Source organism: Panicum hallii, chromosome 5 (assembly GCF_002211085.1).
Source record: "Panicum hallii strain FIL2 chromosome 5, PHallii_v3.1, whole genome shotgun sequence".
Lineage (NCBI taxonomy): Eukaryota > Viridiplantae > Streptophyta > Magnoliopsida > Poales > Poaceae > Panicum > Panicum hallii.
This window is the reverse complement of record NC_038046.1, coordinates 9327445-9352082: the sequence shown is the minus strand read 5'-3', so window position 1 is coordinate 9352082 and position 24638 is coordinate 9327445. Positions and strand designations below refer to the sequence as shown.

Here is a 24638-nt window from a genome sequence, read left to right as displayed (position 1 = left end):
CGCACACCGGAGACTCTGAACCTCCTGAAAATTGCATGTATGGGCATGCCGTACCCGTGACAATTGCATTGCATGAAAGGGGCCGGGACAATGGCATATCAACGCCCTGCTAATCTGGCAGGGGCTCGGCGCAGAGCCCGCCGGTGTTCGTTTCTGGTTGTTTTTAGCCTAGGGACTTGCTGCTTTGCATGTCAGCCTCCTTGTTCCTCTGAATTTTTGTTCGTCAGCTCATGGAAGCGTACGCATCTTGCTCATTCCCATGCATGCGTCGACCACTCATGCATTGCATTGACCTCACAGCAATCCATCAGGCTACCATAACGAACACATGCACACAGCCTCCGGGCCGGGGGGAAAAACCTCATGAACTTGGACCTAATTTGGATTCAAACTGAAAAGGGGGCTACCTCTTCGATCCATTTGCTTAATGAGATATATATAGAACTCCCCTTCTCTGAAAGAGAAACTGGTCCTCGTCACATATATACTCTTTTCGGAAAGCACACAATAACGCTTCACAGATCCATCCATCCATATTCTTCTGAAGTTTTTTTTTCTTTTTGCACGCTGTTTTGCTGCTGCAGACTTGCAGGACGTAGTGGAATGCTGCCGTTAGAGAGAAGGATGGAGCGCTCCCCCCCCCCCCCCTCCCCTCTCTCTCTCTCTTCTGCATTGTAGCTCAGCTTGCTCAGACACCGAACATGGTAGATAAAAGTATGGCACACAATGATTGCGGGCTCTCTTTCCCATTTGAAGATGCTGAGGATAGGTCACTTTCTACTGCCGCAGAGCAGATCCCCAGTTGCCAGCTATGGCCGCTCTCTTTTGCATATAGTGCTCACAGACCGTTGTACTTTGTCGTTCCGGCTTGTAGTAACAAATAAAATAAAATAAATTTATTTATTACTGCAACCACGCTACACCAGCACAGGAGGCCTTCATTCCGGTTTGGAACACAGCACAGAAGTACTTATCTTTTAAAGAGATTCAAAGGGTACTTTACAAACTTGGACGAAACGTCTTTTTAATCAGGCCCAAGCTTATTACTTCTGTTTAGTACAAATTATCATTCAATTTGTTCCGTGAATGGGTTAATATTAATGAAAATTAAGTTAGTCCCCTACTCTAGTTAGTTTGTGAAATTCTCTCACTCTATGAATATAATAATGGAAATGGAAATGGCCGGAAATGCGGTGTCACCAATTCTACATGCAATCACCCCTTAAAAAGCTTTCGCGAGCTAGTACATGCGTAAACCGGTATTTACCTCGCTCCAATGATATCATTAGCAAATTCACCGTCAAAACAGCTGCTTCTGCGTTCGGTGTGATTCGCCAATGCAACATAAGGTAGCTTACATACGAATAAAAATAAGTGTGTGTACGGACACCGTGCAGAGGGAGAGGTTAGTGAAGTGTCAGCTTGATTGCGTACAGTTGTAGGGATCGGAAGTAATTTGTGCATTTCCAGGTACAACCAACCTATATATGTCTAATGCGGCGTGTAGTCTTTTGTTTTATCTTGTTTTCCCCATTCCGATATCATACACTTTGATGATGCACTAATGATAAGCAACTACGGTTCTATTCTACGCATTGACAAACGCAACAGCGCCGGGCCTTTTCCTTTATCTAAAAAAGTTTACCTTGTCATCTTAATGCATTTATGAGATTTCATCCGAGGGATCTCAAACCGTTGTGTCGTAAATCACTAAGACTCACTATTCAAATGGTTTGCACACGCATGCTTATGAGTTCGTTAGGCTGATGCAGGGGCAGTGGTGCGTGCTCCCGCCCGGAAAGGCCTCCGCCTCTCCCTCCGATCGCAATGGCGGCATCTCGTCCGCCGAATCGCTTTAAAGCCCGCCGTCCTGCCGTCCGCGCAGCGTGCCGTACGCGTGCCCATGCCGAGGCCGAGCACGTCGACGTCTCCGTCCCCAGCTTTTTGCCCCCCCTCGCGATGAGCACAGCGCCCGCCGAGATGACAACCTGGTGGCGCTTTCGACCGGCCGGGGTGAGGGCTATCGAGTATCGACGAACCCTCGTCGAGGTTCCTGGTCGGGTTCCGGGCCTCCAAGGAATGACCCGCATCGACCATCTCCAGCTCGGCCGACGTAGGCGTCTGCTCTTTTGGTGATTCGGCAGGCTGCTTATCAGGGAGCGCGAGAGTGCTCGGCATCTCCCGCTTTGCGCCGCGCCCAGTGGCTGGCACTACCAGCTTGCGCCGCCGCGCACGTTGATGCCGACGGATGCTTCTCGCGCCAAAGCCGGGTGACCACTGACAAGTGATGCGCGGCGCCGAAATAGGGCCCGTCACCGATCGTGGGGTGCTTGGAATCTCCCGTCAAAAGCGAAGTGGCATTGGCACCCACCGTGCACGCCCGGCCCAGTTACAGGCGGGCCCAGTACTTCCTTCGCGACCCCAATCTAGCCCAGTATCTCTATTTTCAGAGGAAGACCTGGCCTAGTACGGACTAGTGGCGGAAAAAAAAAGGTGCAGGCTGAATCAAGCGTAATTGATTACTTGCAAGCAGGGTTAGACCTGGGCCAGCCAGCAGCAGAGTTTTTTTAAAAAAGAGGTTTTAAAAAATAAAATTTGAAAAAGGGTGCCGATTGACAAAAATTCGAAAAATGGGTACCTCCCGCCCGATGGCGCCGGGGACCTCCCGCCCATCCAGCGGGCGGGAGGTTCCAAAACCATTTTCAGACCCCTCCCGAGAGCCTCTTCGCGAATAAGAAATTTTTCTTATTCGTGAAGAGGTCCCTGACGCGGCTGCGGGGGCGTCCCGCCCGCCCAACGGGCGGGAGGTGGTGCCGAGGGGCATCGCGCCTGTTGGGCGGGCGGGAGGTCCCCCCACTATATAAGCCCCCCACCTGCCCCTAAGCCCCCCACCTGCCCCTAAATTTCCATTTTATTCAGCAAAAATCAGGAAAAAAAGAAAGGGAGGAGAGGAAGGGAGGAGAGGAAGAGAGAAGAGGAAGCGGCGAAACCCTGTTCACACGTCGGTTTGGAGATATATTCTCATTCTAGTTGTATAATTACTTCAAAATAACTATAATCTAGGAAATATTTCTTAGGGTAGTAATATTTTAAATAGTTTTTAGTATTTTTAATTGTTTTTAGTATAATTTATATTCTGAATAGTTTAGAATCTGGAAAATATAATCTGGGAATCGCTGAAACTTAGGGTCGTTGTGTATTAATATGTAGTATAACTAGTTTATTAATGATTGACAGATATGTCTTTCGAGAAGGGTATTTTTAGTATATATTACGGAGAAGGAAATGTGATTTATGGGCCGAATGTGGTAGATTTAAGTGAATTCAACTGTGCGGTTAGAGGAATTACCGGACCGCACGAGAGGATATTTGAATCCCCATGCAACTGGTTAATGAGGGGATTAAGGATTAATCAGGAGACACACATGTGAGTGTTCAGTGCGTCATAAATCATACCACTCACGCTTTGATCTGGGAGCTGATGCCACTTGCAAGCAACGAGGACTGGTTAACTTATCTGCAAAATGCAAGTCATTGGCAATGGCCACTGGTACTCCTTGTCAGTGTGCACCAGAACCCTTTGATAAATATTGAAACTGCTCCGGGGGATAAAAATGTTGATGAAGAAGTTGAGGAGCCAAACATTGAGGCTATGTAAGGAAACAAATCAACAAAAATTTAACAAGCAGTGGCAGAAACTTGATGAACTGTCCGGGAAGAAAAGAAGCGAGGATGCAGCAAAAACCAGAACCGCACAGGACGAAGCAGAGGCTTTGTGTCCTTTGCCAACAGATACTGCACGTACTCGCAGAAAGTCTGGGTCAGCGGTGAAAACTTTTTCCGAATAGATTGAGAATGAACCGAAGGAGAAGTGGGCGTTGCTCTATGATACCGATGGTGCAAGGTACGGCATAATGACCACCAACTTCGTCGAGGTTTACGATTGGGTGATGCGAGGTGTTCGTGGGCTTCCATTGGTTGCAATTGTTGAATTCATCGTCCGCGGGTGTACCGATTACTTTAGGGATCGGTTCACTAAAAATCAGGCATACATGCAAGATCCTGACAGATATTTTGGGAGAATGGTGATAGATTATATGACTAAGAAGGCAGTTAACGTCCAGCTACACCACGTACGGCAATGTGGTACATAGGAGCTTAAGTTTGAGGTAGCTCCCAAAGACAGAGCACGACATGGCATGAGACGTCAAACTCCTGTAAAAGAGTGCATCCTCAAGTTTGATGGAACTTGTTGTTGCTAATGCATGAATCCAAAGTTGCTGCACATACCTTGTTCTCATGTAATGGCTGCTTGTGCGGATATTGGACATCCTGTCGATATATATATATATATATATATATATATATATATATATATATATATATATATATATATATATATATATATATTTCCCATTACTTTAGGAAGGAGATAATTGCCAGCACCTGGCAGTATGAGATCTATGGGTTCTATATGGTTGGATCGTTCACTGAGGCAGCGAATCCTGTGATATATATTCCAGACCCGAGAACAGCTCGGGTTAAGAGAGGGCGCCATCAGACACGGCGTAGTCATAATGACATGGATGAGTCATAGCTCCGTACGAGGATACAGCGCTACAGTGCATGTAACCAGAGTGGACACACGTATAAACATTGTCCGAACAATGATGCTGGGCCTAGTTCTGCTGAAGCTGGCCCTACAGGTGATGCTACAGATGGAAGACCTCCGATTGCATCAAGGAGTGGGAGGCATCGCCGATCGAGTGTTACTACGACATTAGGCATCGTTTAGTTGTAATTTTATTTGAACGTTGTTTGCTCATGTGTAAAATTTGCCGCGTTGAGTTTGTATCAGACCTGGATGTGTATTTGCAATTTTAACAGACCATTATGTGTATTTGTAATATTTGTCGTATTGACTTTTAACAGATTATTATGTGTGTTTGTAATTGTAACTGTGACTTGGCATTTCTATATTTAAACTATTTTCTTTATTATACTATTTTATTTTTAATGGCTTGATGTATCGTACTATCGTAATATTTGGATTCTACTTTGCAAAATGTAATATTTAGATTCTACTTTGCAAATCTTATACTTGAAAAAAGTATGAATTTTAAATAGTTTGTAAAACATAAATTCCGTTAAAAAGTTTGTAAAACATAAATTCGATCAAAACCATCAAAAAATAAGTTGTAAATCATAAATTCCATCAAAACCATCAAAAACCATACCATCAAAAACCAAAAATAAACCAAAAATCGAGGGAATCTCCCGCCCGTTGGGCGGGCGGGATGCCTCAGGGTCCTCTTCGCAAATAAGAAAAAAAATTTATTTGTAAAAAAAGTTTCTTATTCGCGAAGAGACCCTCGGGAGGGGTCTGGAAAAAGTTTTGGTACCTTCCGCCCACCAACGGGCAGGAGGTCCCCAGCCCCACGCCTCCCGCCCGATCAACGGGCGGGAGGTATCCATTTTCTGAAATCTTCCGAATCGGCACCCTTTTTTCGAATTTAATTGTTTAGCCCTTTTTTAAAAAAGGCTCGAATAAAATTTGATTTGGGTCTTTTGCCCAAAGTGATAGATAGTGTAAAACATTCCCTTCAGATTCTGAAGCCTGAAGCAGAGCAGCACTTCCTTCGCGACCCGTAATCTAGCCCAGTATCTTTTCCAGGGGAAGAACTGGCCTAGTACGGAGTAGTGGTGGGGGGGAAAAAAAGGGGTGCAGGCCGAACCAAGGCGTGATGACTGCATGCAGGTTTGGACCTGGGCCTGCCAGCAGAACTGGGATGGAGGAGAGAGTGGCAAAATAAAATTCGGCGTTGGGTCTTTCGCCGAAAGTGATAGAATCCGAAAGTTCAGACTCTGAAGCCTGAAGCAGATCAGCGACTGCTCTGGAATCTCTGGATGGATGGAGTTGGCACCAGTGGGACTGAGACACCGTACATGGCTGGGATACCACTGGTAGATTCGATATGTACGTACGCCTTGTTACGGTCTACCTACTACAGTACGGCCGTACCCAATCCTGGAAACAAGAGCATATGTTTTCCAAAAAAAAGACGATAAAGACAACAGGGGCCGTAAAACAAAACACACACAGAGAGAACAATGAACCAATTAAAACTATTAAATATAAAATAATAATAAAATTAGTTGCATAAATGGAGATTAATTCACGAGACGAATCTACTAAAACTAATCTATTAAACCTAATTAGTCCATAATTTGACAATGTTGTACTATAGTAAACATACGCTAATGATAGATTAATTAGGCTTAATAAATTCATCTCGTGAATTAGTCTCCATTTATGCAATTAGCATCTATGAGTACATACAAACAGGGGTACCTCCTGCTAGGGTGTCCAACCCGAGGGGCGCGAGGTTATCCGTAACCTCGCACTAAGCCTTTGGGTGATGGGGTGTACGGTCCGGGCCTGACAGCTGGGGTCACGGTCTCCGGACCTCACCCCGCGCTCTAGCAGGTCCGGTGCCACCACGTACCCACGAGGACAAGGTACTCAGGAACGGCTACTGCGGGCCTGGACCACCGCAGGTGGTCTTGGACCCCTACGTGTGGAAGCCGGACCCATAGGGGGCCTGCGACCTTGTGCCAGCCAGTGCGGCCCGAACCTCCCTTCCCACCGGGGAAGAGGTCCGGTGCCGCCACGTGCCCCTAGGGAAGCAGCTGCTAAACCAACATCGCCACGTGTCCGGTGGCAGCCAGCCTTCTGCGGGAAGTCAGTCCAAGTACCGCATTAAATTCGGGTCGTTGGGGGTGCGCATGCCCGAGACAGGGCATGGGCTACCCACTGATACGTTGGGCAGGTACGCTGACATCACGGTAAGCCCCCAAGTTATCGAGGCGGCGCGTCACATCACCACACCGCGTGCGCGGGCGAGCGGCGTCTAGTCACATCACAGCGCCACGCGCGTGAGCAAAGGTTATTATGACCTGCTGCACGAGGGCCGCGGCGTGCGCTGCTACAGTGCGCGGAGCCTACAGCACGGCAGGTCAACATAGCCCCTTCACCTGTCAGCGGGAACTGACGCTATAGTGACAGCACGTCTCCCACTACGTATATCACTGACAGCAGACCCTGTGCCAGCGAGACGGCACATGACCATACCTTGGTAGAGGATACGCATGGGGGCCGAAGAGAAAGATTTCCGAATCTATGGCATTTAAGGCTCCAATGTGTACGTTATTTAATATGTCGCAGGGTCCACCTATCGGGACCCCGCTCAGTGTACGCGCTCCTCTTGAGCCTATAAAAGGTAGAGCGCGCACGTTAGAACCCAAGCTTTCTGAGGTTCCACCAACACACAAGTTTCACACACTCACAAGCAATACAACACACAGTGGACATAGGGTTTTACGCTCCGACGGTCTGAAACTACTCTAAACCCTTGTGTGCTTTCCGAGTTCATACGCATCTTGATCTAGCATTCTTTGACTTCCCCAAACTCATCGTAATAAACTAGGATTAGGCGGGTGCACTCCGCCACCCTGCTGGAGAAATCCTCCGATAGCATCAAACATTCGATGTGATCCGGGAATAAAAATTAATCACTAGATCCAAATAACCCTACTAAAAATTAGTCCGTAGATCCAACAATCCTACTAAAAATTAGTGCGTAGATCCAAACAACCCTTACATGAACACCGTACATGGCTGGGATACTATTGGTAGATTCGTTATGTACGTACGCCTTGGTACGGTCAACCTACTACGGTACGGCCGTTCCCAATCCTGGAAACAAGAGCATATGTTTTCAAAAAAAAAAAGAAGACGATAAAGACAACAGGGGCCGTCAAAAAAGAACAGAGAGAGAAAACAGTGAACTCTTCGGGAGGTGAACGGCGCATTCCTTGAGTGGTTATCATCTGTGCTGCCCGATTCCACGAAGGCAAGAACTTGATGATTTCTTGACACGCAACGACGCGAAACGGATCGGGTAAGGCCACTGTCCTTGTCGGCCGAGAAAGCTGGGGATGGGCCGACGAGGAGTCCAGAACAGATGACAAGCGACCACCGGCGGTTCGCACTGTAGTTACTCCGGTCAGCATCTCCGACGGCGAGCAACCACTGGCACGACGCCGAGGCTTCAATAGCCGACCAGCCGGCTGCCGGGTGTCACGGCTCGTCACCAAGCAGCGCAGGTATTCGCAGAGACTCCCCTCCCATCACTGTCTGCCCGCGGCGCAGCCGGCCTGGCCGAAGGCGGCGCCGCTGCCAGCTCCGCGGCCAGGATCGCTGGACGACCACCGCATCAGCGTCAAGCGGTTAACTGCTCCCCGCCCCCTGCCTCCGTCGGCGAAGCGACGGCGGAGCTGCGCTCCGCCCGGTGGCTCCCGGACCGAACCTTTACCCTTTACCTCCGAGGCTAAGCAAGTTCTATTCGTGGTGGCGGGCCTACGTGTCCGGCCGCGATTCGAATCGCGCTCCCGTCCGGCGCGTCACGTCTCGTCGGAGGTGGAGGGGGGGAAAAAGAAAAGGGCGCGACGCCAATGGCCACGTCGAAGTTTCAAATACCCGCACCGAGCGTGCCTCGGCTTTGCCCCACGCACACAGCACATGACGTGACAGACATTCGAATGGAGCACTCGGCCGGGCCCGCGCCGCAGCTGCCCCACCACCACCACCGCACCGCCCAGGGCCCGCGCCGGGCCCCAGCCGGCCACGTCCGAGACCTATGCGCGCCTAAGCAAGCCACTAAGCAAAACCCGTCGCGAATCATTAGCGGCTCGCGCAGGCGCAGGCGCGGACCCCTAACCTTATAAGACCAGGAGCGGGGGTGCTGCTAACCACGCCCACCAAACCCCCACTCCCGCGCCATCCCAGCGATCTCACTCACCACCAACCAAGCAGCACAAACTTGGCGCCGACCCGCGAGTCCGCGACACGCCGAGGAGTAGCGAGCAGGAGCGCACGCACGCCGTGTCTGTCCCGGAGCAGCCAGCGGCCATGTCGACGACGACGACGATGAAGGCGAGCGACCCGGGGTCCGCGTGGTTCGGCAGCGGCGCCCGGACCCCTCCGGCGGGGATGGGGGCCCACAACGTGCGGCTCATCACCACGGCCGTCGCGGCTTTCGTGTCCGTGCTCGGCCTCGCCCTCTTCCTGCACCTCTACGTCTGCCACATCCGCCGCCGGAACCGGCGCCGCGCGGCGGCCGTGCTGCCGACGACGGCGCCGGCCGCGGCCCCGAAGGGCGGGCTGGACCCCGCGGCCATCGCGGCGCTGCCGACCGCGGTGTACGGGAAGGCGGGCGAGCCGGGCGCCTGCACCGAGTGCGCCATCTGCCTCGGCGCCGTGCAGGAAGGGGAGGTCGTGAGGGCGCTGCCCGCCTGCGCCCACGTGTTCCACGTCCCCTGCGTCGACACGTGGCTCGCGTCGAGCTCCTCGTGCCCGGTCTGCCGCGCCGAGGTGGAGCCGCCGCAGGAGGAGGAGGGCGCGGCTCGGCTGGTGCAGGAGAAGCTGCAGGACGCCGTGAAGGAGGAGGCGGGCAGCTGCAGCTCGACCCCGGAGCGGGGGATCAGCGCCTGCGCGTCGCTGATGAAGATGCTGAGCAGGGAGAGGCCGGCGCCGCGGAGGCCGCAGAGCGCCGTCCATGCCGAAGCCGGGGAGCTAGACGATTTGGAACGTCAGCTGCAGGCTGTGAATAATTAATCTATTTTATTTTTTCAAGAAAAATACCTTTTTAATCTGGTAATTTTCCTCATCATTTGTACATCCCGCACTTGCGTGAGTGGAGAAGTACTAAGAGAAGTGTGTGGGCTCCTTATTTTTTTTTAATGAATGTAAGGGCTCATTTGGAAAGAAGTGTCATGCTTCCAAATCTCTGCAGTTTTATTCCAATGTGAACAAGATCTTTAATTCTCCACTTTATCCACTCTTTAACTCAGGTATCGATGCTTAGCCGCAGTGGATGAAGCTTGCAGTTTACTCTTGTGCCCGTAAACAAGGCGAGTGGATAAAGCTAAGCTGAAACTTTTTATAGGCAAAGTGGTTCCTATTAGGCATATGTGTCTTTAGAGGACTTTCATATCTTACAACATGGATTGACGCCTATACGTAGATCCTACGGTATATAGGCATTAAGATGTGTCTAGAACGTATGAAAAACACATTCTTTCTCCGCTTTCGTCTTCCCTACTCTCACTGTCTCACTCCACCAATTGGTACATTTGTCTTTTTGTTGCTTGATGTTGCCCCTCAAACTTCACTCTATTATGGCCCTCTCGAGGTTTTTAGGTAAAGAACGTCACTTTTTTTGTTTGCACGACTTTATCTATTTTTCCTTTACAGTGTTGATTTTGTTTATAAAAAAACTACCTACTTTCTGTGGGGCCTGCTTTAAAGTAACATTTTCGTGTGATCCTAACCTAGAGGTGTGACAACTTAAAATTCATTTAACACAACTCAACTACAAACACACTTCGCGTTTGTTGAGTAAACCGATGGTTCAGGATCACATTTTTTTGCATGACTTTACCCTTTTCTTTTACAATGCCGCAAAAAACTCTGATGTGGACAGAAATTACTCTCCCTTTTCATTTTTATATATAAGGCGCAGTTTGACTGTTCAAGTTTTTTTTACCAACGTACGTTGATCAAGTAATATGAGTCATGTGCTACAAACGTGATAGCATCAGCTTCATGTGATTATGATTTTGTAACTATTAGTACAAAAGTATATGATAAATTTATAGTCAAAGATTAATTTTACATTGTCAAATTATAAAAACAAATCCAGGGAGCACCTACTTTCTATGGGCCTCAAAATTAAAGGTTTATGTACTGGACAGCTATTTTTTTGCAACTAACAATTTTGCGTGATCCTGTTGGAGATGTGCAACAACAACTTAAAAAATCATTTAACACAACTCAGACTACAAACATGCTTCACGTTTGTTGAGTAGACAAATGGTTCAGATCCCGGACAGATTTAAGGTCGCCTTTTGCAGGTTGGCAGCATTGTGCATGACCATGACTGCACTTCCTACATTTTCCGAACCTACAATCGACGCATCTCACCAAATGTTTTTTCAATTAAAGGAAAAGGTGCAAATTGCACGTGACGATGATGGTCACATACAACGGCCCTTACTCGCCCCATAAAGCAGTGCTGTCAATTTTTACATGCAGAGATTAAAGAAAACAACAGTGGATGAACATGATGCCGCATTCCGGATAAGCTGCTTGGTCTACTCTAGAAGCACCACTCGCGCGCGGGAAGCTACGAAAAATGCGCAGGTTTGACCCTCGCGTCAATTCCTCTTCTTTTCCGCAGCCACGCACTCCCTCTCCCGTTCCCATATAGTATTCGCACGCGGAGTGAGCGATCCCACTACAAGTGCTGGTTTCACATAGGAGGAGCATGCTCGGAGCGAGGAGGTGTCCACACGAGTCAACACCACCAGACGGGGAGGGGGTCAGCAGCCTCCAGCGCGACGTCGCGCCCGTCGCCGTCGCCGTCGCCCAAAGGACTCCCGACCCGCTGGTTCTCCGCGCACTTGCTCCCGCCGAAGTCTTTGCATCTGCTGGCGGAAAAGCAGGCAGCCGGGAGTGCCCGTCCGACGCAAAAGCCGCGCGTTCCAACACGAAAGTTGCGGCCGGTGACTTGGAAAGTCGCCGGTGACGTCGCCGTACCGGGCCAGGAAAATTCGGTTGGATCGCCGGGGAGGAAAAGAGATCGACGGGAACGGGATTCCAGTCGGCCGGCCGGCCGGCCGTCGGCTACACTAGACTAGCCCACGGCGGGTAGGTGGGTAGTTGGACTTGGACGGGACCGGCCGGCGAGCATCCCATTCGCGCGAGCAGTTCGGCTCGAGTTCCATATGGGGATGGGGTAGTGCAGCCTCCAGTGACCAATTTTGAATGTGGTGATCTAGTATAGAGATTAGAGAAACGAGGCATCTCCGATCCGCGTCTGGGGGCAGAGCAAGATAAACATGTCGAGCTCGCGCCGTGATATCTAATGACGAGCGGTTTAGTAAGCAAACAAGCTTTAGGCCTTTAATTTAGGGCATGGAACCTTGCCGAACATGAAAAGTTGTTTGTGCTCCGATGCTTCAATTTGGGCCGGTCGATGGCACTAAGCGCTCTGGATTAGCATGAATCGATTCGGCCCTCGAAGATTATACAAGGATAAAGCCTAGAAAATCCTCACCAGCTTCATGCTTCGCATGATTAATACTACCGCCACTCTACTCTACTAGTATAAAACTATACAAACCTTAGGTTAGCAGGCAGGCTAGTCCGGATAAGGCGGGGGATAACGACATCACATCAGAGAGTTCAGGACTGGTACTAGTAGCCTGTAGGCTGCAGGTAGCGTGAACTACTGGAAATCAGATTGCGGATAACCCTCGCTGCATCTGCTGGAACCATGCCTGCATTTAGGCCATAGCTTTTTTTTTTCTTCCCCCGGGTGATCACGACTCTTCCTTTTACGGATGGAGAGAGAGGGGTAAAGGCTCTCCTTAAGAGAGACAGAGAATCGATAAAAGAATGTCCTTATGAGAGACGGAGAATCAAATGAGCACCGCGAACCGAAAAAAGGAAGAAGAGAGAGCAGTACCTGAAAGCAGCTTAAAAAGGCAAGGCAGCATGTCGTCTTGCTCTGAACAAGTAGGGTTATCTGAAACCAGGGCTGGAGTCGAACAGATAGATGTGCTCATCAGGTCTCACCGAGTCGGCCAGGTGCCACCGTGCCACATCAACAGATCCTGCGCTGATCGGGTGCGTCTTCCGTGCACTGATGCACATGAAAAAGCAGGTTTCAGAGCATGTAAATGGAGCTCTGTATGTAGAAACTTCTGCTGCAAATGGTAATGCAAATTGGTAGCAGCATCAAAGCGCAAAGAAAAGCTAGATGCTCAAGATATTTCTACACAAAAACAGCACAGCAAAGATGCAGGCTTTATCCGCTGGAGTAGCTATTTCCGAGCACACAAAGATATTTTATCCGTAATCCACGGAGAGATCTAATCCAACTAGTATGTAGGAGTACTCGATATGCTTTGGGCTCGCCCAACTTGTTTCATGGTCCCGATTCTCTACTAGGTAAAACGACAAGGAGCTCGCACGAGCTGGGAGTGGCAAAAGGGAGCACGAGACCGACCGGTGGCGAAAGAGGAGCTGGCCCAGAGACCGACGTGACGACGATTAGTCACATCACAAGACCGCACGTATCTGGACGGGACTTTCAGCGCGATCGCCCACCCGCGGCGTCGTGCTCGTCGGACTCCGCGAGCCGGCGACCCCGCGCAAAACGGCGAGGCGAATCCATCGGACAGCCGACCGGGATCAGCTTGCGCCGAGTCGGTCGGGGTCGTATCGGAACGCACCCGTTCGTGTCACCGAAACCGCCTAGCAGTAGCTGTAGCAGGCTGGCCCATGGTCTCGCGCACGACCCGGCGTGCGGCGGCCGCTCGCCGCCGAGCCCAGCCGCGAACCCGCCGTCGGCTGGCCGCCGCCACGGCTCCGGTTTTTGCGTTCTGTCTCCGACAGCGCCACCGGCGCTGATCGTAACCTCGCGCTCGCTGCCCGGAGGGATGAATCATTATTCATGACATGGACGGGTGGCGTCGTTCGTTTTGGTTTTCTTCGGTGCCGTGCTGCTGCTCCCGCGGACATGCTCTGCGTCAACGGAAGGCAAGCAGGGGGGAAGTGAAAGTGATGATGCCAGCTGCCGTGATGAGGGCCACGCTCCCCAGGCCATTCAGATTCACGTCCATGTTGTTGGGCCCATCTGAGTGCTATGAATCAGCTAGCTAAGATTTGGAAGGGATCTTGGTAGATAAGCAGATAATTTGTAGGGCTGGGGAGGAAGAACACGGATGGAGCCCGTGAGAGGGGGGAGAACATTGAGAAGAGTTCAGGCTTTGGCTCCATTCTTCATCGATGTTCAATTACCGAGTTCAGAGCGCGTTACGCTGGGCTAGCTCAAGCCCATGACACGGCACATGCGTGACTCGTCATCACACACGAGGCCCAGATAAGCTTCAACGACTAGTCTACTACTCACCGTTCTGATTTCTGAATGTTCTGAACCTCTGCAACTCCGGCATCTTTTGTCAGCAAACATTTGGCTTTCCAGGCTGCAATCTTCTGGTGCTTCTTCATGATCCATACCAGCAGCCAGCTTCACGGAAGATGGAACTATGGAAGCCATTCAGACCCAAACGCGTCCGCGGCTGGACAGTGGACACCAATTGCGCCCAACACTTGACTTCTGCCTGCTGACCCCAACAGGAGTACGCTCGAGGTTTCAGCATCCAGTTAGTTAAAACAGTATGAAACTATGAATGACGTGTGACACCGAGTGGAAGAGGAAACATGTCGTCAAATAACTTTAGCTGAACGGATCTGATGGTGGCAGTGTCTTCTTTCTGCCATGACTAGATCGCTGCCATTCTTATCATACAAACTGCTGCTAAACTGTGAGCGAGTGTGGACAGTGACCACGGGTAAAACAACAGAAGTCAGGTTTTGACTTTTGAGACATTGCAAGAATAGATCAAAAGACAATACAAAGAACAATACCCAGAATCGCTGGCCCAAATCCAACAAGCAGGCAACCAAGCACCAGAATACCCAAAACTGCGGGCCCAAATCCACATCTAAAAGAACAATGGACAAAGCCTGGAATCGCAAGACTGCTCTGGAGCCAGCTCTATCTCGGTTGTGTGCGGTTGCAGAGACCGAAGAATGTCCCATTTCCAAAAAAAAAAAAATACATCACTCAAGCTCCAGCAAGAGCTCCTGAAAACAGAACCTGCAAAGTGAAAGTAGAACATTTCTCATGTTTGTGCCAAAGAAAAATCCACGCCATGTGTTCCAGACGTCAAGACTAAAATAATAAGCCATCAAACTGAATTCGTCAATCACCAACATGATTTAGGAACATTTCTAGTTATATGATCACTCCCAAGTCCCAAGTCCCAACTGCTGGCTCCTTCCCAGCCTCCCTTATTTCAGGGCAAACCAAAACAACTTATATCCCTGAAAAGCCTGAGCTAGAAAAAATTATGAACCAGAAACAACTTCAAGCTCCAATCCCAAATCCCATCACAAAGAATGCTTGAACTAAACCAATCTACTACCTTGAATACAAACATTTCTGCTTTCATTCAGATGGTCAAGTAGGATGCACCTATGTTGCTGGCAATGCCAGGACACATTGTTTGCCAATACTCAACAGAACTAATAAGGTAGATAGCATGATGCAGAAACTTCTAGCTATTGTCCAAACCGCAGCACCACCCATGCCACTGGTTAAACCATTCTTACGCACTAATAAGTTAGGATAACCTTGTATAATTATACCACTATCTAAGGTTCACATGACAAAACACTGGTGCAATCTGATCAGCACTTTCGCATGATACTAAGGTGCACACGACCAAGCGTTCAACCAAAATGCAAGCAGATAACTTTTTTTTTTGCCTAGCTTGTGCTCTGGGAGGCTGCACCGTCATAGCATGCTTCAGCGTTGAACTCAATTGAGATCCATGCTCTCCCCGGTGTCATTTCTTTGATCAGAGTTTGCTACCAATTCAACAAGCTGCTTTCCTGCCTGGACCACAATACCATGTGATATCATGTTACGCCAAAGTGTAAAAAAATTGAAAAATCACGATGAAGCTTCATAATAGTAAGGTAGCCAAAAAAATCCATACATTGGATGCAGAAACATAGGGGTCTATTTATTAACTAAACTAGACCAAGTAATTATATAGTGAATATCGAAGTAATGGAAAATACATGCCGCCTAAGCAAAACAAATCAAGAACTGTCTAAATCATGAATGGTCAAATATATTATCAGATTTAGTGCTCCTTCAGTACATCCATTGTCATTGCCTCAACTAAGCCACATTGCTCCAATTTTCCCAAAAGGCTTTGCTGGCCGTAAACAGGATTAACAGATTACACAAAAAGCAAAGAAGTAACGAGGCAAACATTGTCAAGGAATAGCTCATTAAGACAGGCACTTCTGCTCTTGCCAAAGCCTAAGAAATCTAGCAGACAGAGTTATTATCTACAAAAATCTAGCACTTCACATCAAAGGGCCAATTATCAATATGAACATATCAACTTCAAGAGTAAACCTGTGTGGCATTGCTGACATGACATCCTTCACTTGCACAAGATCTGTCCTCCGTCTTGCTCAGGGATGCCTCACCCTCACCACTGTCTTCCACGCCTGCAGATAGAATGCATGAGTTGAGTTATGAACGTTAGCATTTACCTAAAATGCAGATACTGATAATTCATAGTTGGGGCTTGCCATTGTTAAGGTCTGGTATTGATCTGGAATCATTTAGTCTTTGTACTTCATGACTGAGCTTCACCATGCCTGTCTCCACTTCTGTAATCTTTGTCAGAAGCTTCGAAGAATTCAAAGACCATGTTTGATCAATCTTACTAATCTTCTGGCAAAGATAATGATGCATTTGTTGCACCCATGCGCGATTCTGCCCAGCAGAGACACCAAGAACCACAGAACATGAGTCAACACCTTCCCCGCGCATTATCCTATTCCTATACTCCTGAAATTCAGCCAAAGACTTCTCAAGTAACTTTTCATATTGTTGAACAGTGCGGCACATCAGTTTCATGTTTGCTTCGAGTTGGCACATTCTAGTGCTCCTCACTCTAAACTCATCTTGTATATCACTCACAGTAGCTGCAATTAAGTGGCTTTTTCCCATCACCATTCTCTTAATGCTCTCTGCTTCATCTCGAGTGTCCCTGCAGGCCTTTTCCACATCCATGTATGCATTCTCCATGGCAGGCACATAACCTTGGATTTGTTGCATACGGGCTTGGAATGGCGAAAGTGTTCGGTAATTGCAGATGCCCCCCACCTCTTGCAGTTGGGGAAGATAAGACGAGTTATCCAGACCAACATACACATTGGCATTGCTGTCATCTCCATCTTCAATTTCAATATTGTGTTTTGGTTTTGATTCAGGTTGATATTGGGTCATAGAGATCACCCGCTGTGGGGTCAAGTCATCTTGCTTAGCAGAATTCCGGTTACAACATCCTGGCCTGTCGTCACACTCCATCTTATGGCCCAAAAGCTTGACATCGGAATAGAAGAAATTCCGTGGTCCAAGATCAGCAACCCCTTGGCTCTGCGCATAGATCTCTTCTCCCCCAACAAATGCAGCGTTCTTGCCCTCACTGAAGATCGGCATGTCCTCCAAGTCCCCAATGTTCGGGCTCGCCCCATAAACCAAGGAGGCATCTTCTTCCTCCTCATCCAACGCAAGGAACCCAACATCATCCCACTGGCATTGCTGTAATTCCTGGCCTCTTCGTCTCTTCCGAAGAGGCAACCTCCCGTCAACCTCGGCGAAAAGCTCCGGCCTTTGGTTCTCCATCAGATGCAGGAGGTACGGCGCGTACCGCCGCGGCGTCCCGGCCACCACCTCCCCCGTCACCAGAGCCCACACCAGCCCGCCCCAGTCCACCTCGTACGCCTTGCCTTCCTCCACCAACCGCAGCGCCGCGGCGGCCTCCCCCGACGCCGGCCCTCCGTCCCCTCCGCCTCCCAGAATCACGCGATCGCGGACGAACATACTCACGGCGGCGATTGCCTCGGCGTCGGAGAACACGGCCCCATCCAACCCCTCGGCGAGGCCAACAGGGCCTGGCGGCAGCTCGAGGGCGTACGCGAGGTCTGCGGGGGAAGCGGAGACGGCGGCGCCGGGGAGGGAGACCAAAATGCGGCCCGACGCGCCGTCGTAGGTGGCGGCGAGCCCGAGCTCCTCGGGCGGATGGTCGGGGAGGGCGAGCCGCGCGAAGGCCCCGAGCCCCGCGGCGCCGAGCACCGCCGCGTAGTCGGGGTCCCCGCCGCCCTCGCCGGCGCGCCTGCGGAGCCGCATGGGGCTTCTTGGTGCTAGGTTTGGGTGCGGAAGCGGGGGTTTGGGCTGGCCGGAGAGGGTTTTTTCCGCAAAGGGGAGGAGGTGCGGACTGCGAACCGCAGGCTCAGGGGAAGTTGATTGATTTGAACAAGAGGTGGGGGGTGGGAAGAAGCGAAGGGCCGCCACTCCGTTCCCGGCTCCTGATCTCCTGTTCCGCTGCAAGTGGGCTCCAACACCATACACGGCCCACCTGTCAGTGTCACAGTATTAATGAGTTGAGTACCAGGGATACGGATTTCAGGGCTTTTCTGCGGTCTGACACGTGGGAACCACCGGTGGTGGTGCCCGGATGTCAGTGAGCGTATGTTGGTAAAAGCGGCCGTGCCTCTGTTAATAAAAAGGCTCCCTCTGACATGCTGAAGACGTAGCACGAACCCGGGAAGCGAAGAGACGGGAGAGAAGTTGACTGGACCTATGGCTTTCTACACACGCTATCAGTAGTCTGCGCACTAGTAGTAGCCTAGTAGGTGGGGAGCTGCAAGCCAAAATTTACTGCACCTTCACTCGTTCGTCCCACATGACTGATAAAAGCTTGTGAATTGTGATGCTTCATTAAATCCGCACTAATCTTTTTTCACATGCTATTCACTTATTCGCAAAAGACATTATAAAATTAAACAATACTCCTCTAAGGCTCTAAGTCTAGGCAGATTCTATGACATTGGCCTAGCTATCCGCCCGTGTTTGAATTTTTACGCTATTAGATGGACTTATTTCACATACGACCCGATTGATCTAATCCGAACTCTAAGCACCACCTACTTTCTCACCAACTATACTAATTCCAACCCGATTACTCTATGCTGCGCCGCGCGGCTCCTTTAATATTTAGTAACGGAACTACTATTAATGTTTCCAATAACGGGTATGATCAATATTTGCTAATTTGACCGCTAGTGCAACCCACCCCAATCGTGTTGTCATATTTTGTCGTTTTTTCTCCCGTTGTGGATGCATTCTACGTGGTTCTATCTCTCCGTGAGATTGGTGACAAATATAACGTCCTTCATCATCTAAGCTTTTGTAGGTGCTAAACTTTAGCACTAGTGTATCTAAACGGAAGTGCTAATAAGGTGGTTTGAATCCAAGTGATAATGGATAAAAGTGCTAAACTTTAGCACTAGTGTATCCAAACGAAAGTGCTAATGGTGTGGGCTAATACTTCAAATCTGCCTGTAAATTATTTTCCGATAAAGATTTCATGCTTTTACAGAAACATATAAAAGAATCCGCCCATAAGTAATTAAAGTTTGCACAAAACTAGATAGTGCTCCTCTAGTGGCTTGTGGAGGTAGTGGGCCAAGCAGCCGTGCGCGGGTTCTATTCATGGAATCAAACTCATGTCTGTCACCAGGTTAATTTGCTAACATTAATAGTCTTGTTGCTTCTCGCGCGTGCTAATATAATAGGATTACGACATGCCCATCACCTGCAAAGCCTAGATGTAGGGTCATGATCTTTTTTGTTGTTGTGTAGTTGTAGGTCTGAGTATGTGCGTGATGTTAGAATAATCTGGTCTTTGTAACAGATATGTTCGGAATTAGATGTGGTAGATTGTATCATACTCGATTTGTTAAGCTTTTAGATATAGACATAGATTGATTTTGTACGAGCCAAACCGAATCTGTAACTGCTACCGTATCATTGTAAAACTATTGGCAATTGCCATATATAAATATGCACCCGTGGCTAGCCAGGATAGGCAACCACGTTTCTTTCAATCTTACATGGTATCAGAGCAACCTCTTCCACAAAACATCCATAACCTTGTCAAAGTGCTCCATGGCGTCGTCATCTTCAGCTTCGCCAACACCGGCGCAACTCGGCTCTGTCTTAGAGAAGTTAACTCGGGACAACTATCTGCTATGGAAGGCGCAATTTCTTCCTGCAGTACGGGGTGCTCAGCTCATGGGAATCGTAGATGGTTCAGACCATGAGCCGCCAAAGACCATCGAGCAGGTTGACAAGGACGGCAAGCAGGTAGTCGTCCGCAATCCTGAGTACGACTCATGGATTGCCAAGGATCAGCAGCTACTAAGCTACCTGCTGAATTCTCTCACCAAAGATGCACTAGCACCGGTGGCTACGGTGACTACATCTGCAAAAGCATGGAAGGCGCTGTCAACAATGTTTTCAGCACACTCCAAGGCTCGAGTCACGAACCTGCGCGTGCAGCTTGCCACGCTCAAGAAGGGTGGCATGTCAACTACAACATACTTCACCAAGATGTGTGCCTTCAAGGACGAGCTTGCTACCATCGGCAAGCCTATCGATGATGATGAGATGGTACACTTCATTCTTACTGGGTTAGATTTTGATTATAACCCCTTTGTATCTTCAGTTCTTGGTCGTGTTGGATCAATCTCCCTGAGTGATTTGTACTCCGAGCTACTTTCCTACGATCAGAGGTTGGAGATGTACCAATAGAGTGGTCAGTACCAATCCTCGGCTAACATGGCTGGTCGAGGGCGTGGTAACAGAGGTCGCGGCCGTGGTAACAATCGTGGTTGTGGCCGTGGCAATTCTGGTCGCAACAACCAGAACCGTGGAAACAACACCTCCAATTCCAACAATGCTCCCAGACAGGGAGGGCGCAACACCAAGCCGGTGTGTCAGATATGCAAGAAGGAAGGACATGAAGCCCCAAGATGCTGGTATAGGTATGATGATGATGATGATGATCAACAAAACCAGAAGACAGCAGGGGCAGCTACAATTGGATACGGCTATGACTCAAATTGGTACGTTGATAGTGGAGCTTCAGATCATGTCACTTCGGAGTTGGAGAAATTAACCATCCGCGACAAGTATACCGGATGAGATCAAGTCCATGCCGCCAATGGATCAGGTATGAAAATTAATAACATTGGCTCTACAACTTTACATACCCCTAGCAAAGATCTATTTCTAAATAATGTTCTTCATGTTCCTAGTGCTAGCAAAAATCTTGTTTCTGTTCATAAGCTAGCACGCGATAATGATGCCTTTCTAGAGTTTCATCCCAACTTCTTTCTTATTAAGGATCAGGGAACGAAGAAAATCCTGTATCAAGGTAGATCTCGAGGTGGCCTATATCCCCTAGGACCACACCCTTCTAAAGGAGTACCCAGCAAACAAGCTTTTGGAGTCAACGAGCCGTCCAGCTCTAGATGGCATAGTAGACTTGGTCATCCAGCTTTTCCTATTGTAGAGAGAGTTCTTAGTCAGAATAGTCTTCCGTGTGATAGTAATAAGAAATCAGAGTCTATTTGTGATGCTTGTCAAATGGCCACGAGCCATCAACTTTCTTATTCAATTTCAAATAGTACCTCTGATTCTCCTTTGGATCTAATCTATTCTGACGTATGGGGGCCTGCTCCTATCTCAGCTGGTCGGCATACATACATATTATGTGAGTTTTATAGATGATTTCAGCAAATACACTTGGATCTACCTACTCAAGAAAAAATCTGATGTCTTCTTAGTTTTTCAAAACTTCCAGCAACTTGTAGAAAGGAAAATTAACAAGAAAATAAAATCCATGCAGTCTGATTGGGGAGGAGAGTATGAAAAATTAAATTCCTTCTTTCAGCGCATTGGAATCTCTCATAGGGTTTCTTGCCCTCATGCTCACCAACAAAACGGTGCAGCTGAACGGAAGCATCGTCACATTGTTGAAATTGGTCTTGCCCTTTTAGCCAATGCCTCTGTGCCTCTAAAATATTGGGATCATGCTTTCCTCACAGCCACATATCTTATTAACTTGCTTCCCAGCAAAGTTATTGATTATGAAACACCCACTGAACGTCTGTTTCAAGAGAAACCAGATTACACATCCCTAAGAATCTTTGGTTGTGCGTGTTGGCCCAACTTGCGACCATATAATTCTAGAAAACTTGCTTTCCGCTCTACCCGCTGTGCTTTCCTAGGCTACAGTCCCATTCACAAAGGCTTTAAGTGCCTTGACATCTCTAGTGGTCGCATATACATATCTAGGGATGTTGTTTTTGATGAAGGATTTTTCCCTTTTGCTCACGTTCATCCCAATGCTGGTGCTCAGCTTCAAAAAGAAATAATCCTTCTTCCTACTCATTTGCTTCGGGGTGTAAGTTGTGCTGCTGATGTTACTAATGATCCTGGTGATAGTGCTTGTGATGGACAGGAAAATTCTGCTGAAAACTCGGCACAAATTGATGACAGCATCAATCCAGGAGGTGGGAATTCATCTGTTGTTCCATCTGGCAGCGATCGCGGTGTTGCTGCACCTGACGTGGTGTCCGCTCCGGTATCGCATTCACCCAATCCCGGCGTGGCGTGTGGGGGAGGTAGTGGATTCTCCCACGCATGCACCCATCTCGTCCTCTCTGGTTCGACCAACAAATGTTGAAGAGGATCAGCCTGTGGGATCACCTGTGCCATTAGCAAATGTTGAAGAGAATCAGTCTGCGGGATCACCTGTGCCATCAGCAAATGTTGAAGCTCCTTCTCCTCCACGCCGACGCACAAGGATGCAACATGGGATTATTAAGCCCAAGAAATTTACAGATGGGACCATCAGGTATGGAAACTTCTGTGCTACAAGAGAGCCTGGAAATTTACAAGAAGCTTTAGATGATCCTCGATGGAAGAAAGCCATGGAAGAAGAGTATACAGCGTTGAAGAGAAATCAAACATGGCATCTTGTGGAAGCAAAACAGGGTAACAATTTGATTGACTGCAAATGGGTCTATAAGATTAAGAAGAAGGCAGATGGCTCGGTTGACAGGTACAAAGCTCGTCTAGTAGCCAAGGGATTCAGACAACATTATGGCATTGATTACGAGGATACTTTTAGTCCAGTTGTCAAAATTGCTACAGTTAGGCTAGTTCTGTCTCTTGCTATTTCTAGAGGATGGTGCCTTAGACAGTTGGATGTTCAGAACGCGTTCTTACATGGTGTTCTGGAAGAGGAGGTTTATATGAAACAACCACCTGATTTTGAAGATGACAATGCTCCACATCTTGTTTGCAGACTTGATAAAGCTATCTACGGGCTAAAGCAGGCTCCAAGGGCTTGGTATGCAAGATTAAGTTCTAAACTTATTGATCTTGGTTTTAAGGCTTCTAAGTCAGATACTTCTCTGTTTATATATCAAAGATCAGGAATTGTCATTTATATGCTCATATATGTTGATGATATTATTGTCACAAGTTCATCTAGTGAAGCCGTGATAGCTCTATTGCATGATCTAAGGAAGGATTTTGCACTAAAGGATCTTGGCAATCTACATTATTTCTTGGGCGTCGAAGTTCAAAGAGACAAACAAGAGCTGCTGCTATCTCAAGAAAACTATGCTCAAGAAATATTGTCTCGTGTTGGCATGATCAAATGCAAAACTGCTCCAACACCCTTGTCAACTTCGGAAAAACTCTCTAGTCATGAGGGAGAATTGTTGGGACCAGAAGATAGTACAAGATATAGGAGTATAGTGGGTGCATTGCAATATCTTACTCTCACCAGATCAGACTTGGCTTATTCAGTTAATAAGGTGTGTCAGTTCTTACATGCACCCACCACTGAACATTGGTCAGCTGTGAAGAGAATTCTTCGCTATTTGCAAAATACTTTGAATGTTAGTTTGAAAATTGAAAAGTCAAGCTCAATGTTATTAAGTGCTTTCTCTGATGCTGATTGGGCTGGAAGTGTTGATGATAGAAAGTCAACAGGTGGTTTTGCGATATTCTTTGGGTCAAATCTTATTTCTTGGAGTGCTAGGAAGCAAGCTACTGTCTCAAGATCAAGTACAGAAGCAGAATATAAGGCAATGGCAAATGCGACAGCTGAGTTGATTTGGCTTGAGTCTTTGTTTGTTGAGCTTGGAGTTCAGTTAGCGCAACCGCCAATTCTATGTTGTGATAACCTGGGAGCTACGTATCTTTCAGCTAATCCAGTCTTTCATGCGCGAGCAAAGCACATAGAAATCGATTTTCATTTTGTCAGAGAACGTGTGGTCAAGAAGCAGCTGCAAGTAAGATTAATTCCTTCCAAGGATCAGGTTGCTGACGGCTTCACCAAAGCATTACTAGTCAGGAAACTTGAAGAGTTCAAGAACAATCTAAATCTCAAGAGGAAGCGAAGTTTAGATTGAGGGAGGATGTTAGAATAATCTGGTCTTTATAACAGATATGTTCGGAACTAGATGTGGTAGATTGTATCATACTCAGTTTGTTAAGCTCTTGGATATAGATATAGATTGATTTTGTACGAGCCAAACCGAGTCTGTAATTGCTACCGTATCATTGTAAAATTCTTGGCAATTACCATATATAAATATGCACCCGTGGCTAGCCAGGATAGGCAACCAAATTTCCTTCAATCTTACACGTGATTGTGATTGAGGTGTGTTTGTAGGGGCAGTGTGTCATGGTGGGGCAGTATAGCCCTACCTTCTTGCGTACCTGAAGGCGTAATAAAAAAAACACGTGCATGGCACGAGAAAAAAAAAGGGAAAGGTGGCCTGCTTGGGCTTTTGTCGAACCAGGTGCCATGGGGCGCGTGGGCTGCTGCCACGGCCTGCCCAGGTTTTCCTATCAGGCCCAAATGCTACTGCCCATTAGGCTGAAAGAGTTGCATGCAGGGACCGTGGGCCTTTTCTTTAGGGCAGCATCTGGGCCTTCGTCGGCAATATATATGGGAAACGGTATAGCAGCCCTCGCCTAGTACGTGACCAC

At 48.3% G+C, this 24638-nt stretch overlaps 2 protein-coding genes, 1 long non-coding RNA gene and 1 other non-coding gene across 4 annotated transcripts; 2 read left to right on the top strand and 2 right to left on the bottom strand.

Annotated features, from left to right (window-relative positions):
* Nucleotides 1-7551: 7551 nt before the first annotated feature.
* LOC112892919 lies at nt 7552-12993 on the bottom strand. Its single transcript, XR_003228722.1, has 2 exons — nt 12591-12993; nt 7552-7756 (listed from the first exon to the last, which is right to left on the bottom strand). It is a non-coding gene; the product is annotated as an uncharacterized LOC112892919 (long non-coding RNA).
* On the top strand, nt 8797-9890 carry LOC112892918 (RING-H2 finger protein ATL39-like). Its single transcript, XM_025960018.1, has one exon. The coding sequence runs from the start codon at nt 8972-8974 to the stop codon at nt 9674-9676; it is 705 nt and encodes a 234-aa protein (XP_025815803.1). The 5' UTR covers nt 8797-8971; the 3' UTR covers nt 9677-9890.
* A 2042-nt stretch (nt 12994-15035) lies between the features above and the next one.
* LOC112892379 lies at nt 15036-17909 on the bottom strand. The gene is made up of 3 exons (XM_025959560.1): nt 16304-17909; nt 16125-16219; nt 15036-15590 (listed from the first exon to the last, which is right to left on the bottom strand). Exons 1-3 carry the CDS (start codon nt 17907-17909, stop codon nt 15513-15515), a joined length of 1779 nt encoding a protein of 592 aa, XP_025815345.1. The 3' UTR covers nt 15036-15512.
* A 2304-nt stretch (nt 17910-20213) lies between these two features.
* Nucleotides 20214-20352, top strand: LOC112896065. Its single transcript, XR_003229354.1, has one exon. It is a non-coding gene; the product is annotated as a small nucleolar RNA Z247 (small nucleolar RNA).
* Nucleotides 20353-24638: the final 4286 nt, after the last annotated feature.

Coding starts and splice junctions, on each gene's coding strand:
- LOC112892918 (XM_025960018.1), top strand. CDS start 8,972: ATGTCGACGACGACGACGATGAAGGCGAGCGACCCGGGGTCCGCGTGG.
- LOC112892379 (XM_025959560.1), bottom strand. CDS start 17,909: ATGCGGCTCCGCAGGCGCGCCGGCGAGGGCGGCGGGGACCCCGACTAC. Junction 16,220..16,303: donor AATACCAGACCTTAACAATG/GCAAGCCCCAAC, acceptor TTCTATCTGCAG/GCGTGGAAGACAGTGGTGAG. Junction 15,591..16,124: donor ATGTCAGCAATGCCACACAG/GTTTACTCTTGA, acceptor ATTGTGGTCCAG/GCAGGAAAGCAGCTTGTTGA.